Source organism: Mus caroli, chromosome 16 (genome assembly GCF_900094665.2).
Source record: "Mus caroli chromosome 16, CAROLI_EIJ_v1.1, whole genome shotgun sequence".
Lineage (NCBI taxonomy): Eukaryota > Metazoa > Chordata > Mammalia > Rodentia > Muridae > Mus > Mus caroli.
In genome coordinates, this window is record NC_034585.1 from 823843 (window position 1) to 842020 (window position 18178).

Below are 18178 nucleotides of genomic sequence, written 5' to 3' on the forward strand. Positions count from 1 at the left end.
AAAAAAAAAAAAAAAAACAGGGGTGGGGAGCTAGACATGGTGGCAAACACCTTTAATGCCAACACAGACAGAGGCAAGAGGAACCTTAGTTCAAGGACAACCTATAAAACAAGGCCCTGCTGTTTGAAAGAACCAACAAATAGGCCTGGAGAGATGGCTCCCCAGCTAAGAACACTTGATCCCCAGGTAAAAGGGGAGAGGGACCTGCGACAGTAAAAGGTGGCATTGGGTCCCCAACGCAGAGCAGAACAGGCTCTATACCATATCCCACACACCAGCTGTGGTGACAGCTTGGAGGGTCAGGCACCCTGGAGGCGCTGGGCCAATTCATTTTGTTGTTGCTGCTCTTCTTTAAGACAAAAGTTTTACCCTTATAGCCCAGGTTGGCCTCAAGGCACTCCTCCTGCCTCAGCCTTCCAAGTGCTGTGCAGACAGACAGAGCAGGTGAGATCCCAATGGCTGTGCCCTCTATTAAGGCTCACACACAACCAAAGGCTGAACAACTAAGTGGGTGTGACTGTAAGCACAGCCCTAGAGGTCACAGCTACAGTTCCCACTAACTCAGCTACCCTTGAAAGGGAACTGCGGCCTGAGCTAACTTCAGCTCTCCTCATCCTCCAAGTCATGCACTGTCTGAGGAGCCCAAAGCAAACCTCAGGGCCCCAGCTCTGAAAGGTTCCATCACAGAACTCCCAGACTGTAGAGGCCTTGGGTCTCAGAGAGTGAGCAGGCCCCTCGCCTGACTTTTCCAAGTGTTCCACCCAGCCTCTGTGCTTAGGAGCCAACTGCTGGTTAACATGGTCAACTCTGGACCTAGTTGTTAGGACAGACAGACTGTCCTTACAAAGCTACAATTCTGCATGGGGACTTGGGTTTGCCTCAGTTGCTCATCTAACAGTTTAGCAATCTCCTGCCAACAGGATTAAGAGACTACATGCTGGTCCCTGGTAGAATTCAGGTAAGCTAATGGGTGCCCTATGGGTAGTGTGACTAGCCATGAATTGCCATCCTGGAACTTTTGCTATGTAGACCAGGCTGGCCTTGAGCTCATGGAGATCTACCTACAGGACACAGGGGTTAGACTCAGATAATCCAGCTTGTTCACGGGGACTTGGACCTTATCTACTGAGCCATCTTGCCAGCCCTTAAAGGAACTTTGTAAAAGTTTGTAAGCTACCCAGGGTGACTATACATGCTTGAAGCTCCAGCACTTGGTGGAAAGCAGCAAGATTGGGAGTTCAAGGTCATCTTAACTTACAAAGCAAGCTGGAGGCCAGCCTGGACTAAATAAGAGCCTATCTTTTAGGGGGGCAACAGAGGGCTAAGGAGATGATTCAGCCACGTAACCATGGGTACCTGAATTCAGATCTCCTGCATCCACATAAAGGCTGGGCACAGTGTATCTGTTACCTCAAAACTCTGGTGCTGGGGGTTGGGGGAGAGACAGGAGGATCTCTGAAGCCAGCCTGCATAGACACAATGGTGAGCGAGCACCTTCTGAAAAGATGAGGTCTTGAAACCTAACGTTCTCTGACTTGATTTGTTTAGGCCTAGGTCTAAAAAACAAGGAGGAGATGCTGGCTGTGGTATTTTACATCAGGAGATGCTAAAGAGGAAAAAGGATGGCAAGTTTGAAGGCAGCCTTGGGACGTCCATCTTGTCTGAAGAGATGGTTGAGAGCAGTTGAAAAGCTGAGAGAACTGACTTCTACTCCAGAGGACCCAAGTTCAGTTCCCAGCACCCACACAGCACACTACTCCAGGGATCTGATGACCTCTTCTGGCCACTGAGGGCAGGGCACACATGTGCTGCACAGATATGCATACAGTCAAAATACCCACACACATTTAAAAACCTGAGGTTTAAAAATAAATAAATAAAAATATAAGTAAATAAATAAGGTGGAAGAATGTTAGATCTCAAACTCAGGACAAATGGCCGAAGTGCCTACCTAACATATCAAAGCGGATATGGGCTCTCCCAGAGCCTCTCAGTACCTGTTACAGAGTAATGGCTGGCACACCCCATTTCCTACCCTAAATTCTTCCAGCCCAGGGACTGGAATGGGCTTCCCTTCCCCCAGCCTCCAATCCCTATATAACAACCTCAGGCACTTTGGCTACTGGCCTCTTTCCCTCTTAGCCGCTAGGTTCCCTGGAACTCTCTCTGCTCTTTCTCTCACCTCTTGCTCTCCCCTACTCTCTCTCCTCTCATGGCCATGCTCCAGAGCCCTCTTCCCGTGTCTACAGTAAACCTCCTCACCATACCAGGGAGCAGCTGAGGAAGTCATCTATGCGCATGTGCACACTTGCACACACAGCCACTGGACATTACCATGCGCCTGCTCTTTAGAGTCTGGATTTCACTTTCTAGGCACTGCCTATATCCAAGTCTCACAGAACCATTAGGCAGAAGGTCCAAAACTTCAAGCAAAACATCAAAGTGTGCCACACTGCCCTATGGCTCCTTCTGGTTGGACCAGAAGGCATAGGAGTCAAACAGAGAGAACCCAGCTAAACAGGGAGGGGTGGAGCAAAGTCCACAGCCTGAAACAAACCAGAGTCCATCCACCATAAGCTCCTGCCCAGCCCACACTCCATCCAGGACAGGTCTCTCAGCTGTAGCTCCAGCTGAAAATGAACAGGCCTAGAGGCTATGTTCCTCCATGCCCAGTGTACAACTGTCTCCTTGTAAGCAAGACAGGCTGAGGACCTGTGTGCCTGTAGGCAGGTTGTGGTGCCTCAATTACTAGACCTGAAAACACCCTATGCTCCTGGGGGCGGGGCGGGTCTACTGCCCTCCAGCAACACAGGTCCGGAGAAAGGGACCGAGTGAAGACAAGAGTACCAAAAGGCTTAGGCATAGCAACCAGAGGTTCCTACTGTCAAAGCCAATGCAGGACCAGCACCAGAATGACCTCTCCAGAATATGGAGCTAATCAGGCTTCACTCCCCACTCCCCAAGCCAGCTCAGAGGAGCCAGCACAACAGCAAACTTAGGAATCGAGTCCAGCTGTATATCTGCTCTAACTGGTGCCTTCTTAGCTTCTCCGGCTTTACAAATGGACTCACAGCAAGATCGTAGTGATTCGAAGAGAAAATCCTAGCAAGTAAGTCCCCAGAATATTTAGAGTCCAAGAGTTTAGTTACTGCTGTTTTGTACCTGCTGGGCCCTCAGGTGAACCTTATCTTAGTGCCAGCTGTGGGAGGGGGAGGGGATCAGAGGGGGCTGCCAGCTGCCAGACCCACCAACAGGCCCTAGGTATTGGCTCTCAACTTGAAAGTAAAGTGGGATCCCTGCCTGGATTTTATACCTATGCAGCAACCTGCCCCACAGGCGTTGCTGTCTACCAACCAGCCTGTGCCACTCAGCGGGCTCCTCCTCCTCCAGCCCCAGCCCTGCCTGGCTGGGGTGTCGGAGCACGTGGCCCCAGCCCTGGGGAGCCATTACGCTCCTAGAGTAGCACGGCAGGCAGGAAAGAGATCGTCGGTTTCAAACTTAAGCGCGCTGGAGAAACCTCTCCTTGCGTGCACCACCATCCCCGCCCGGACCCAGCCGGCTTGTAGGGTTCAATGAGCAGATACCAGGGCCAGCAACAGAAATCTCAGACATGACCATTTAACAAGAGTTTAGGGAGATTCGGCCACTGGTCGGTCGCGATTTAGTAGCGAGTGGATCTGGGGCAACCTAGGTAGGATCTAGCTCACTAAGGGGTATCTCAAGAGAGACCTCCGACCACCCACCCGACCAGGAGATTCAACGCTTTGCATTTATGACTGAGGAACAGAAGTGGGACAGCAAAATTTGCAGACCCATATGCAACAGGAAGTAGACTAGAGCCCTGAAGCAACCTAAGACGCACCCTCATCAAAAGGCCTCCCCACCTGGTCTTCTTAGCCCACCTAGTTGATTACAGCCGAGCTTTGTGCAAGTAAAGCGTGGCCCCGAAGCGCCTACAAGTCCCACAATGCAGCACCGACCGGGCATAGAGAACTACAGCTCCCGTGAGGCCGTGCGCGCAGAGGCCCGCCTACTCCAAGAGGGCTGCAGAGTCACGTCCAGGCCTCGCTAGTAAACAGCACCCGAGCGCGGGCGGAGAACGTGCGACTAGTGACTGCCAACGTGTGGGGGACCGCAACTTCCCTGCTTGAAGCATGGCCACTAAAGGTCCACGTACGCCTCGCAACCTCGAGCGAGCACGCCCCCAACCCTGCTGCAGCCCTGTTCTCTGCAAACGTTCACACCACCCGGCTCCCCGCCCCCCCTCCCCGCAGCCTGGAGCCGCGGCATGGCAGCATTGTAGCTGTCCTCTCGCACGCTCCGGACCCCCCCAAAAACGACCTCCTTAGAAGAGGGTTCCCAGAAAGCGCGAGGAAGCAAGGAAAAGGAAGGAAGCCAAAGCTGGCGGGGGGAGGAGGAAGCGCTGGGTGAAAGCCACCAGCAGCAAGCATGGCCGGGACTGCTGCAGCACCACGTGGGTCTGTTTGCAATTTACAAACGTCGCGACTCGCCCGCCTGCAGCGGACAAAAGTGGACAGAGCCTCTCGGGGTCCCCACGTTCCAAGGGAAGAGGGTCCCTAGGCAACGCAAGCAGGGTTCCAGAGACTGCAGCGGACCCGGTGGCTAAGAAAGGCGAGCGAGCTCGGAGGCGCGAGCCATGCGTGCGCACACGCGCACCCGCCCGGGCGGGCTGGCCGGGGGCTGCAATGGGAAGAAGGGGTTGGGGGGAGGAGCAGTACACACCTACAGAGCCCTCCTATCACTTCTTTCTCTGTTTTCCTGAAATGTTGCAAAGAGGGCACCTTCTGAGTGGGCACCATGAAATACTCCATAGCGATAGGCCCCCCTCCTGTGCACGAGCCAGGTCTCGCGGTCAGCCGGAGAATGCAAGATGGAAATCCGAATCAAAGGGCAGCGCCGGACGGAGGTGCAGAATCGGCCGGTCCCAGATGCTGGCGGCAGCAGCAGCAGCGGCGAGGGGAGGGAGGCGGGCGGGAGGGGCGGGAGGGAGGTCTCTCCAGCCTGCCTCCCCGGGCGTGTGTATGTGTGTGTGTGTGTGTGTGTGTGTTTGCAGCTGATCAGATGTCTGTTTCAAGGCGGGAAACAGCTGGTGAAAACTCAGCACTCCCCCGGCCTCCTTCCGCGGAGTAAGGAATTGCATGTAAACAAAGGACTATTTGCAGCGCCCCCCCCAGGGCGACTGGATGCTGGGGCGAGAAGGGCGCAAGCTCCTTGGGACCGACTGCTACATGGGTCTGCAGACTTAACCCTGGGATCAGGGATCAGGGGTCGACAGCTGGCTGTGGGGGTACACGGTGTGAATGGAGTGAACAGCGGCCCAGCTACATGCGCCACTATGGGTGATGAGGTTCATCAGCTGACAGGTTGGCAAGCGTAGCTAAAAGAAAAAAAAAAAAAAAAAAAAAAGGCCAGCCCCACCGCGCGGGATCCCAGCCTGTGCAGTCCAGGGTCCGGTGAGGACTGCCCAGTGCGGGGTCTTTACGCACCGCTACCCAGGAGGACGCGCTGGGCGGGGCTGCAGCAGCAAAGAGAAGGCTCTCTTGGGTGTGTGCTTCAGGCTTTTGCATTTTCATAATTGCCACTGCACGGAGCGGAGCGGAGCCACTCTGGCGCGCTCCCTTTCGAGCCGACCCGGGCCCCCTGGAAACTTGCGTCATAGCCACTGCTTCCCACAAGTAACTTGGGGCTGACTCTGACCACCCGCCAGCCTCCTCCCTCCGCCTCTACCCAGGTGGCTGCCTGGCCCAGACTCTGACTGGTGCTAGGAAATTAGATAGCGAAGGGTACAGGCAGGTGCGCAAGGCACCTCGGATGTTTGGGGCTGCCATAGGAAGAGAGAGCAAGTGGGAAGGAAGGGAAGGGCGGAGGCAAGCCAGAACAGCAGCGGCCCCTGAGGCAGGCTGCCAGCGCGGTCCGAATATCCATTAGAGGTCTGGTGGTGGCTGCCAGGTCCTGTCTTGCCTCTTTCACTACCTTACTTTCCGACTTCGCGCGCAGCGGGCTGCAGCTTCTCATTCATGGGGAAGGCGGGATAAAACTTGCTCCACCGCCAGAGGGCGCGCTCTACAATGGGGGGGGGAGTGGTGGTCTGGGGCAAGGGAGGGGACATTATAGGGGTGAGCTTCCGTCCTCTGACACGCCCCCACCTTCCGATCCCGGCCCTCCCCAGACTCCTGGAGGGCTTGGCCCCAGGCTCAGGAAGCCCACGCCTGCCTTGGAATGTCCTCACTCCAGCTCAGCGCCTTTCCCAGCCCCATTCGCTGCCTTCCAAGGTTCCACCCAAATCGAGCCTCTTAGTTGAAATACTTCTATTTATAACAATTGTTGGGTATTATTAGAAAACATTGTTCAATATTACCAACACCCAGCAGAGTATAGCTAGTTAGTTTTGCGTGCATACTGGTCAGTCTTCAGATCAACCTGATCTCTAATTGTAGATCCCAGATCAATTAGCATCTAATTCCCAGGGACACTTAACTTGAAAAGCAGCACTTCCTAGCCGGCTGGGCTGTACAGTTGCACACCTGTAATCCAGAATTCTACCGCTTGGAGATCGAAGATAAGATCGTGCCTCTAGGGCTGGTGAGATGGCTCAGTAGGTAAGAGCGCCCGATTGCTCTTCCGAAGGTCCGAAGTTCAAATCCCAGCAACCACATGGTGGCTCATAACCATCCGTAATGAGATCTGATGCCCTCTTCAGTGCATCTGAAGACAGCTACAGTGTACTTACATATAATAAATAAATAAATAAATAAAGTTTAAAAAAAAAAGACAAAGAAATGGGAGAGGAAAAAAGTCAGGAATGCAGGTAAAATGGCTTCATAGGTAAAGATGTTGGCCTGCAAGCCTGATGACCTGTTTTTTATTCTCAGAATCTCTGTGGTATAAAGAGAGAACCAGCTTCCACAAATTCTCTCCTGACCTTGGCATGTGCACTTTAGCATACATACATACTTAAAATTTAATTTTTAAAAGTTTAAAGGAAGTAAAGAATATGAAAAAAAGGCAATTTCATCCCACCTCCACCCCCAGACAGGGTTTCACTATATGACAGCCCTGACTGTCACAGAACTCACTGAGATTCCTCCCCCCACTCCTGCTTCCCTCAGTGCTGGAATTAAAGGAGCCACCACTGCACAGATGTGTGTGTGTGTATATATATATGATTGTTTCACCTGTGGGTGTCTGTACATCAGGTATAAACCTGGTGCTCTCTAAGGCATCTGAAGAGGTCATCTGATCCCCTAGGACTGGAGTTAAAGATGGTTGTGAGCACCATGTTGGTGCTGGAAATTGAACCCAGGTCCTATGGAAGAGCAGCCAGTGCTAAATGCTGAACCATCTCTGCAGCCCTTGGTTTTTGTTTTTTGAGATAGAGTCTCCTGTACCCCAGGCTGGCCTCAAACACCTCCTCCCAAGTGCTGGGGTATTAGGTGTATACTACCAGAGATTTTTAAATCCTACCACACACAGCCTCACACAGCTTTATAATCGGGGTCTTATTTAGACGTTTATGTACTCCTCTGAGCGTTACCCCTGCAGTTATCCTTGATTAGCTGTGACCTTAACCTGATCCAGAGTACAGAGTGTGAGTGTCTTTGACCCCTTCCTTCCAAAAGAGATGACATGATACAGGGAAGGGATGTGGCAGACCCACAAGGACTCTCATTCTTGAAGTACTTTGAGATGTTGACATTTAAAACCTCACATCCAAAGAGAGGTGGCTGAGCAGTTAAGAACACTTGCTGGCTTGCCAAAGGACCAGAGTTCTATTCCCAGCATCTTTATCAGCTGGCTCATAGTCACCTGTAACTCCACCTGGAGGGAATTTAATGTCCCCTTCTGGCCGCCTCCGGTGCCACACACATGTGCAGACACACATGTATACAGGCATGCACATATACATGCAGATACACAAGTGCTCAGACACACATGATTAAAAATAATGCCAGCAGCAGTGGTGGCTCACAGTTTGAATCTTACATCCTAGAGGCAGAACTCTGACAAAGTTCTATGAGTTTTCAGACAGCTTGAGCTAGTAACAAGTTCCAGGCCAGGCAACATTTCTTAGTGAGCCTTTGTCTCAAAAGGGGAGTGTGTGTGCTGGAGAGACGGCCAGTGGTTAAGAGCGATGGCTGCTCTTCCAGAGGAACCAGGTTGGATTGTGGACACCCACATAGCAGCCCACAACCACCTGAAAGCCCAGTTCCAGGAGATCCAGTGCCCTCTTACAGCCTTTTTGGGCACAGGGAAAAAAAAAAAGCCCAGTATTGGTGGCACACACCTTTAATCCCAGCACTTCAGAGGCAGAGGATCAATGTGAGTTCGAGGTCAGCCTGGGCTACAGAGTGAGTTCCAGGACAGCCAGGGCTATAAAGAGAAACCTTGTCTCGAAAAAACAAAAAACAAACAAACAAACCTACAATCAAGCTCATTGCAGTGGCTCAGGGCTGAAATGACAGCACTTGAGAAGATGAGGCAGATAAAACCCTCAAGTTCGGGCTGGTGAGATGGCTCAGTGGGTAAGAGCACCCGACTGCTCTTCCGAAGGTCAGGAGTTCAAATCCCAGCAACCACATGGTGGCTCACAACCATCCGTAAAGAGATCTGACTCCCTCTTCTGGAGTGTCAGAAGACAGCTACAGTGTACTTACATTAAGTAAATAAATAAATAAACTTAAAAAAAAAAAAAGCCCTCAAGTTCAAGGCCAGCCTGTGCTACAATGGGAGACCTTGTCACAAACAAACAATTCCTGAGGAAGAGTTCATAAGCAAAGGGAACTGCAATAGTTCTCTTTATAATGTTTATGTCTCTGTTTGATGCAGGGGGTCGGGGATGTACATGTGTTCCCATGCCAACAGAGATCAGAGATATCTTATCATTTGGAGCTGGGGTTACAGACAATTGTGATCCATAGAATGTGAGTGCTGAGAATTGAACTCAGGACTTTTGGAAAAGCAGTCAGTGCTCTTAGCCACTGGGCCATCTCTCCAGCCCCTGTATGTTTTCTCTTTCTCATTTTTTTATGCAGTCCTGGGCCTCGCTTTTTAACTGGGCCACATCCTCAACCTTGCTGTAGATTTTTGTCTCTGTGGAGGAGGGATAATTTTCCGTTTCTAAACAGCCATCCTGCAGGTGTCGAGGATGCTGTTCCTTTGAGTTCCTGTTGCTATATAACAAATTTACACAAGGCTAGCGGCTTAAAATCGTACCCATGTATCGGGGCTGGGGATGTAGCTCAGTACAATCCTTCCCTAGCTTTCGTTCATGAAGCCCTGGGTTTTATCCCTACTGACAAATAAGCCAGTGCCTTTAGTTTGAGCACTCCAAAGGTGGAGAGAGGAAAATCGGAAGTTTAATCATTCTTTGAGTTTGACCAGGATGAGCTACATGAAATCCTGTCTCAAAAACAAATAAAACCCTATACCCACATGTCAGCTATAGTAACTGAGTAGCTGTGTACAGTGTTATATGGCAAAACTTTCCCTGAGTAGACACAACATATGCATCTGCTCACCCCAAATAGGGACCCCACAACAGACCAAAGTATAGATACCACCAATTGGTACTTGGTGAACCAATGAGTTTAATTGGGGTTCCTTACAGGAATATAGGTGAGGGGTCACTTACAAGAGTAGAAATGACTCGAAGACAGCTGCATCACCAAAGCCCATCCCAGCATAGGTGACAGCTCACAAAACCTGGAACACATGGAGCACACTGTACAGCCTGCAGGCAGACAACAGGTTGCAAATGTCCTAAGTGATTTTGATATAAACCTCTTCCAGGCAGCTCCCCTGGTTTCTGCTTCTCCCAGGTAGCTGGTCTGGTCTTAGAGTCTTCACTGCAGCTTGGCTCTGCTATCCTAAAAGAGACTCTCCATTTTTATTGCTTACTCTGGCCTGACAGGGTGTAATAAATCTGATCAGTTTCAGGGACTTTGTGAAACTTTTGTTTCCCCTCCTGTATAAGATGCATCTCTGCTGGATAGAATGTTTGAATCTTGGAGTAAACTATTACACAACAATCAGTAATATTAGTAGAATTTCATCATTTTCATGTGCTACAACATATCATTTTTTTATTATTTTTTTTTAATTTTTTTTGTTTGTTTGTTTGTTTTTTAGATTTATTTATTTATTATATGTAAGTACACTGTAGCTGTCTTCAGACACTCCAGAAGAGGGCGCCAGATCTTGTTACGGATGGTTGTGAGCCACCATGTGGTTGCTGGGATTTGAACTCCTGACCTTCGGAAGAGCAGTCGGGTGCTCTTACCCACTGAGCCATCTCACCAGCCCCATTTTTTTATTATTATGGCACACTTTAGGTCACAAATGCAGGCCATGTGACTAAGCTGGACCCTGAGCTTGGAGCCTTGATGGATGAAATCCACCTGCGACGTTCCTCTGAAGTTTGGGATGCTCCTCTAGGCCCTCTGGTTGTTGTCTGCAGAATTCTTGCTTTTGGCTAGATAGCTAAGGTTAGCCCCTGTCTCAATGACTCTTGTAGGGACCACTCCCACCTCTTCAAGTCCTTGTGGCATGGCCCCCTCCCTGCAAGCCACAATCCCTCAGTGTGGCCTCTCCTTCTCTGTGTCTTCGTGTCTCTGTCTTCTCTCTTTAAAGCTGCCTTTAAGTTCCCCAGACATTGTTCTTTCTGGACTCACATGGCCCTCCTGCCTCTCTCCCAAATGGCTGAACCTATAGGCGCACACCCCTGCGCCCAACTCAAGCCTTCTCCTGCTTTGCCTTGATTGCTTCCTCTTCTCCAAACACCTGGAGGAACCCTGCTTATGCAGGACCCACCAAATGACCTCTCCAAGATCACCAGTCACAGAAATCGGAATCACAGTCTACCTACATTGGCCTAGGGAATTAAAATGAGAGGAGAAGCTAGACATGATAGCCCACACCTGAGGTCCTTGTACCTGAGAGGCTAAGACAGGTGGTTTGGATCTTGAATTCTAGGACAGCCTAGACATACTGAGATCCTGTTTCACAAAAGCAGCAGCAGCCATGAGGGTCACTGGGGAACATAGACACTACATGTTACATGTTACACAGAGTGGGGACATAAAAACAAAACAACAAATTAAGAGATATTCTAAGGACACACAGCAAGCTGGAGATGGATCTGTAACGTTTAATTTTAATTGTTATCTTGACACAATCTAGAATTACCTGGGAAGGGAGTCTTAGTGAGGCATTGTCTAGTAGGTTGGCCAGCACGCATGTCCTTGTGGCATTGTCTTGATTCCAGTAATTGATATGGGAAGACCCCAGTCCCATAGATAGTGTCATCTGTCAACTTGATGCTGCCTGAGTTGTCTGAGGGACACTCTATTGGGAGATCATCTTAATCATGGCCTGTGGACATGTTTGTGTGTCATTTTCTTGATTGATGGAGAAGGACATTGTCCACTGAGCAGTATGTCCCTTCGGCAGGTGGATCTGAGCTGTATAGAAAAACTACCTGGCCTGGGGAGATGCCTCAGCAGTTAAGAGCACTGGCTGCTCTTCCAGGGGACCTGGGTTCTATTCCCAGCACCCACATGACACTCAGACCTGTGCGGTAAACATCCAGCCCAAATATGCCCCGGCAATGAAAACACAACTCAATTAATATGAATACATGAGGTGCACCTAAATTGGGCAGTTCTACCACTACACTACCGTCTTCCACATCTATACATCTATATCTGTCTTATAACTTGTGGTTTCTCCAGGCCATTGCTTCTGCTCTGCTCCTCCTCTTCTTCCTCCTCCTCTTCCTCCTCTTCCTCCTCCTCTGCATTCTCTCTCCCATTTTGTTTTCTCTCCCCCACCTTCTGCTCCACCTTCCCTTTTATCTGCCCAATCTGCAGCTCTCCTTTATTTTACAAATTAAGGTAGGAAGCAGGTTTACCGGAAATCACCAGAGTGCCAACACATTCCGGGTTCTTGTTCAAAGCCTCTCATGGGAGAACAGAATTAGCATCAAATATAATTAGCCCCAGGGCTATCCACAACACACACCTGTCAGTAATTCCAGTACCAGGGAGCCTGACACTCTCACACAGACTTGCTTGCAGGCAAAACACCAATGGACATAAAATAAAAATAAGTAAAATTTTAAAGAAAGAAAAAAGAAAAGCTTCCTGACTGACCATGGAAGAGGAAGCAGGCCTGTAAGTGACACACACACACACACACACACACGCCACCCCCGTATGATTCCTGCCTCCCGACTTCCCACAATGGTGGATTATGACTACTGAAATAAATGCTTTCTTCCCCAAGCCGCTATGGGTCTTGATGTTTACTACAGTAATAGAGAGCGAACTAGAGCACCCCATGTAACCACAGGCAGCACTTACCCCCTGGGTTTGGGTACTGGGCTATAAAAAAAGAGACAATGAGTCTGGTGGTGGCGGCAGCGGTGGCGCACACTTTTGATCCCAGCACTTGGGAGGCAGAGGCAGGCGGATTTCTGAGTTCGAGACCAACCTGGTCTACAAAGTGAGTTCCAGGACAACCAGGGCTACACAGAGAAACCCTGTCTCAATAAACCAAAAGAGAGAGAGAAAATGAGCTGAACATAGTATGTATGAGCCAACTCCATGTCTCTCTGCTCTCCACTGCAGATGCGCTGTGCCTAACAGAGTCACCTCAACTCCTCTGCTATGACTGAACCCAGCAGGACCATGTCCCTAGCTTCAATTTGAAGATGTTTCTCATAGCTCCATACACTAGGAACAAAAGTACAAATGGGGCATGGACCACTTAAGCCCTGGTATGCTCTGTGGGAAAACAGGATCTGCTATGTATAAAGAGTGGACACCAGCCCAGTACACACCTGTAATCCCAGCATTCAGGAGGCGAAGTGGGTAGATCTTTGTAAATTCAAGGCCAACCTAGTCTACACATCAAGTTCCAGAAAAACCATGACTTTGTAGAGAGATCTTATCTCAAAAAACAAAAAACAAAACAAAAAAAACAAAACCAAACAAAGAAAACAGTGAACACCAATTATTGGAGCCAGGATGAAACTTATAGACTGACAATATCAATGTCTGGGAAAGGACCCAGTGATCTGGGCAGAGTAAGGTTCAAAAGTCCCTGTTGGGGTTAAGAGCAAATCCAGTATCCCTCAATACCTAGTCCCCCAGCCCAAAAAGCTGGGACCCCAAACCACTAGAGGGCGCCTAGCACATGTGCCACTTTGTGGACAAGCAACCCAGGAATAAGGACTAAGCAAAAAGTTTATTCATGCTAGGGTGGAGCCCTGTAGCATCTACAAAGCCTTACAGATCTAGATAGTGCCCAGCTTGACCTCTATGTATTCACCTAGCTTTGGTCATAAGCCAGACCTTCAATGCCAGCCAGGAAAGAGAGGTACCACTCTGTGTGTCTTGACCTCTGCCATGGTTGACTACAACTTGTCTTTCCCAGCCATACCCTGTCTACCCTTCTTTTGAGCATTTAAGTTCCCTTGCACTCAGCTCCCTCGCTTAGCAATTCTTCCCCATGGGAAAGTCCCTGCTTCTCAGTGTACCAACAAACAATGCAAACAGGTTCCTGGGCTGTATCGCCCAGAAGCACGCCTTCCCCCTTTTTTTAAATTTTTTTTTCCCAGAGCTGAGGACCGAACCCAAGGCATTGCGCTTGCTAGGCAAGCTCTCTACCACTGAGCTAAATCTCCAACCCCTTTTTAAAAATGTTTTTATTTATTTTATGTATTATATATATTTTATGTATTTTATTTATTTTATGAATACACCGTTGCTGTCTTCAGACACACCAGAAGACGGCATTGGATTCCACTACAGATCGTTGTGAGCCACCATGTGGTTGCTGGGAATTGAACTCAGGACCTCTGGAAGAGCAGTTAGTGCTCTTACCCACAGAGCCATCTCTCCAGCCCTGTACCCCCTTTTTATTAACAGTCAGTTTATATCTGCATGCTAGACCGTTCCTGATTCTGACAGAAACAGATGTAACTGCTTCTTCCTCACTGGTCTCAGTGAGCAGGTGGAGCAGTTACAATAGTTATGATAATCCCACTAGGAGACAGTATGGTAGCACATGCTTGGAACTCCAGCAAAACTTGAGACGCTGAAGCAGAAAGGTTCAAGGGGGCAGCCTGAGCTACCTTAAGACACTGTCTGCTCACTTGAAACAAAAGGAAAAGAACCCAACAGGTGGACCAGAGCTGAAAGAATATATATATATATATATATATATATATATATATATATCTCAAAGACTCAGAAATCAGTATCAGCAGTGAAGAGACTGAGCCAGTGCTGAGGTACCTGACACCCAGCTGGGCCCCTCTCACTGGGAGTGAAGCAGGAAAGCACCTTAGTTTTGGTTTATGTAAAAGGAAGTTAGCTAAGGAACCAATGGGTGTGGCTGGAGAGAGCCAAGGAGGCCCACAGGAAGCCAGAAGGGGATATGTTTTGAATTCAAAAGAAAGGTAGGGAGGAGGTGAGGTGTGGGAGAAAAGAACTGGGTGGTGAGGCTACTCTCTGTCCTCTCATGGAGCGGACAAAGGTAGGGAAGAGAGTAGAAGGTCATTTTTCTGTTTCTTTTCTTCCTGTTTCCCCTAGTACTGAGGCAGAACCCACAGCTTTGCTCATATTAGACAAGTGACATCCCTGTCCTCTTAATTCCTTTGGTAACTAGAATAGAATGATCAGGAACTGGTCAGGATGGAAAGGGACAGGGGCTACTGTCATAAGCCAGCCCTGGACTTCAAAGTGAGAGAGGGAGCCATAGAACAAGGACACAATTTCCCCAGGGAGGGTGAGCTCAACACCCCAAGACCTCCTGGGAAGCATATGGATGGGGAAGCTGCAACCTGTGACCCCAGTACTGCTCTGACCAGTTTTCTTTTCTTTTTTGCGGGGTGGGGTGGGGTTTCCGAGACAGGGTTTCTCTGTATAGCCCTGGCTGTCCTGGAACTCACTTTGTAGACCAGGCTGGCCTGGAACTCAGAAATCTGCCTGCCTCTGCCTCCCGAGTACTGGGATTAAAGGCGTGCACCACCACGCCCGGCTGTCTGGCCAGTTTTCTTATTTCACCTTTGAGACAGATCCCAAGTCTTCATTCCAGATCCAAGCAACTTGCTCTCCATCATTACAGCTGATCAGTACTGAGCCTAGGTCATTTCACACTCCTCCAGTAAGTACCCTGTGAGATGCTCTGAGGAACAGCGTCCACTCTGGCTTTTCAGCTCAATGCTGGTGGCCCAGCCATGGTGAGAGGCAGCCATTTGCCAGAGGCGTGTCCAGCAGGCTGCACTGAGGGATGCGGAGGGAAAGCCATCACCATGCAGGCTTAAGATAAAGGCAAGGAGAGAGGTAGCACATGCTGTCACTCGGGCAGGCAGGTCTCTAGACCTGATCAAGAGTGAGTTCTGGGACAGCCAGAACTACACAAAGAAATCCTTGTGTGTGAATCAATGAATGGATGTGCAAATTGGCATGTAATCTATGCTCTGTGGTGCAAACCTCAGGGTCCTGGAGTTTTGGCCAATAGGGAAGAAAGAGGCAAGATGAGTCCGTGAATAGGATGAGCCAGGGTGCAAAGGCAGCTAGCCCTCCAGGCTTTGGGCCACTGCTGCTCAGTCCTAGAGGAGCTGGCATTGCCACCAGCACATCAAGAGTTAACATCTGCCTGCTGCAGAGGCTCAGAGCTGCCAGTAACTCAGAAGCTGAAATGTGAGACCTTGGATGCCAAGGGCAGGACTGGGGAAGGCTGAAGGGAGAGGGGTTCCTTGGCAGGAACCAGAACCTGCTGCTTGAGCCTTGGTTCCTTGGTCCAGGCCCTACCATAAAGCTGCCCCTCCTGCCTCAAGCTAGTATCTATAGCACCCACTTAGGGCAGTTCATGGTCCTGGCCAGTATCCAACCATGTTGACCATGGGGTGACATTTCCATACTAAAGATCTGTAACAGGAACAATGGACTGTTTCCTGCAAGACTTAAGAGGACAGGGACATCTCAAGGGTTCTGACCTCAGACCCAGCCTTGAGACCCCTGCATATTGTGCAGAACAGAGACATAGGAAATCTCTCAGGCAACCAAGTCTCATGCTAGTCGAAATATGAGGATCCCAGGCCTGGGTGCTGGCACACCTCTACACAAGGGTGCCAGGCATGATGTAAGAGCCAATTAGCTCAGTGGCTTCCACCTTCCTAACGCTGTGACCCTTTAATACAGTTCCTCATGTTGTGGTGACCCCCTACCATAAAATTATCTTTGTTGCTACTTCAGAATTCCCTGTATTTTGCTATTGTTATGAATTGTAATGTAAATGTTTTTGGAAATAGAGGTTTGCCAGCAGGGTTGTGATCCACAGGTTGAGAATCCCTGAAGTAGAAGCATAGCTGAGCATGGGCCTCTATTCTCCTAGCTAAGCCTGAAGCCACCTGTGAGTGGAGACTGATAGTGTGACCCCCAGTGTACAGATGGAGAACACCACACAGCCATTCAGCCGGCAAGACTGATTTGAAATTGGGCTTGTTTGACAGGTGGACTCATACCCACCATACCACAATACAGGAAAGAACCGGTTGGAGATGCTGCTTGCTGTCCACTCATGGAGTGGACAAGGGTAGGGGAGACAGTCGGATGCCAAGTCTTTTTTTTTTCTTTTTTGCTCCCCAGTACTGAGGAAGAACCCACAGCTTTGCTCATACTAGGCAAGTAAGTGCCTTACCACTGAGCGACCCCCCGGCCTGTCCCGTTCCTTTGGTGACTGGAATAGAATGATCTCTATATATGGGAAATGTGGGTCTATGTGCTCAATCCAAGAAGGTAAGGAGTGGACGGCAGCAGCCCTGAAGAAGTGGTCAATGGTAAACAGAGGGGCCTAGCACCTATCCTTAAGGGCTGAGAACAGCATCTAGACTCTAGATTCTAAAAGAAGCTGGGAGATGCCTGGCCCGCAAGCCTGGGGAGACTATTGTGCAGCAGGAGGGAACCTTTCACCCCCTTCTATGCCTCTTGGGACAACGAGTACTTTCTTTTAATTTTTATTCTTTTAGACAGGTTCTCATGAATCCTAGGCTGGCCTGAAATTCAATACATAGCCAAGTATGACCTTGACTTTCTCATTCTTCTGTCTCTACCTGGCAAGGTGTATAGGCACAGATCCTCACCCCCCAGTTTGTGCCGTGCTGAGGACCAAACCTGAGGTTCTGCTCATGCTAAGCAACAACTCTACCAGCAGAGCCACATCCCAGCCCCACGGATCACTTCTGAGCAGCTGACAAGCATCCACCTATAGAGATCACAGACGTTTCTGAAGTCTGAGGTTACATGGACCTATTTAAAAAATCAGTGACGGGGCCTGGTGAGATGGCTCAGCGGTTAAGAGCACCGACTGCTCTTCCTAAGGTCCTGAGTTCAAATCCCAGCAACCACATGGTGGCTCACAACCATCCGTAATGAGATCTGATGCCCTCTTCTGGAGTGTCTGAAGACAGCTACAGTGTACTTAAATAAATAAATATTAAAAAAAAAATCAGTGACATTTGCAGTGACATAGCACTCTGCCAAACAGTGTTGAGAGGGACCAGAAATGCCTTCATAGGCATCACAGCATGGTGACTCAGAAAGTCTCAGCTTCCCTGCCTGGCCTGCCTCACTCCCTCACAGCAGCAGCACTGTCTTCCTGTCTGTAGATGGGAGGGGGAGGGTGCTGCAAACTACCATCTTGTTTTGTCTCTGAGACAGGGTTTCTCTGTGTAGCCCTGGCTCTCCTGGAGCTCAATCCAGGAGACCAGGCTGGCCTCAAACTCTCAAGAGATCCAACTGACTCTGCCTCCAGAGTGCTGGGACTCCAAGTGGTGCACCACCTCCACCACCTTGCCTAGCTGTCTTTTAGCGCTCTCTCTCTCTCTCTCTCTCTCCCTCCCTCCCTCTTTCTCTCTTTCCTTCTTTCTTTCTTTCTTTCTTTCTTTCTTTCTTTCTTTCTTTCTTTCTTTCTTTCTTTCTTAAGTTTTTCCTTCCTTCCTTCGTTTTTTCTTATTTTAAGACAAGGTCTCACATAGCCAAACGGGACTGGAACTTACTATGTACCTAAAGATGACTTTGAATGTTTGACCCTTCTAAATGCTAAGATTACAGGGCTGGAGAGAAGGCTCCATTAAGAACATGGCCTGCAG

The 18178-nt window shown here is 49.4% G+C and overlaps 1 protein-coding gene across 6 annotated transcripts in view; it reads right to left on the minus strand.

Annotated features, from left to right (window-relative positions):
- Positions 1-5325, minus strand: part of Tfap4 (transcription factor AP-4) — a 14816-nt gene extending 9491 nt beyond the window's left edge. The window contains exon 1 of one of the 6 annotated variants that reach the window (XM_021184996.2): positions 4744-5325. In XM_021184996.2, coding sequence (XP_021040655.1) covers positions 4744-4832 — 89 coding nt within the window. In that variant the 5' untranslated portion in view covers positions 4833-5325. The other 5 variants (XM_021184997.2, XM_029470194.1, XM_029470192.1 and 2 more) reach the window with 5 other exon arrangements.
- Between the last annotated feature and the right edge of the window lie 12853 nt (positions 5326-18178).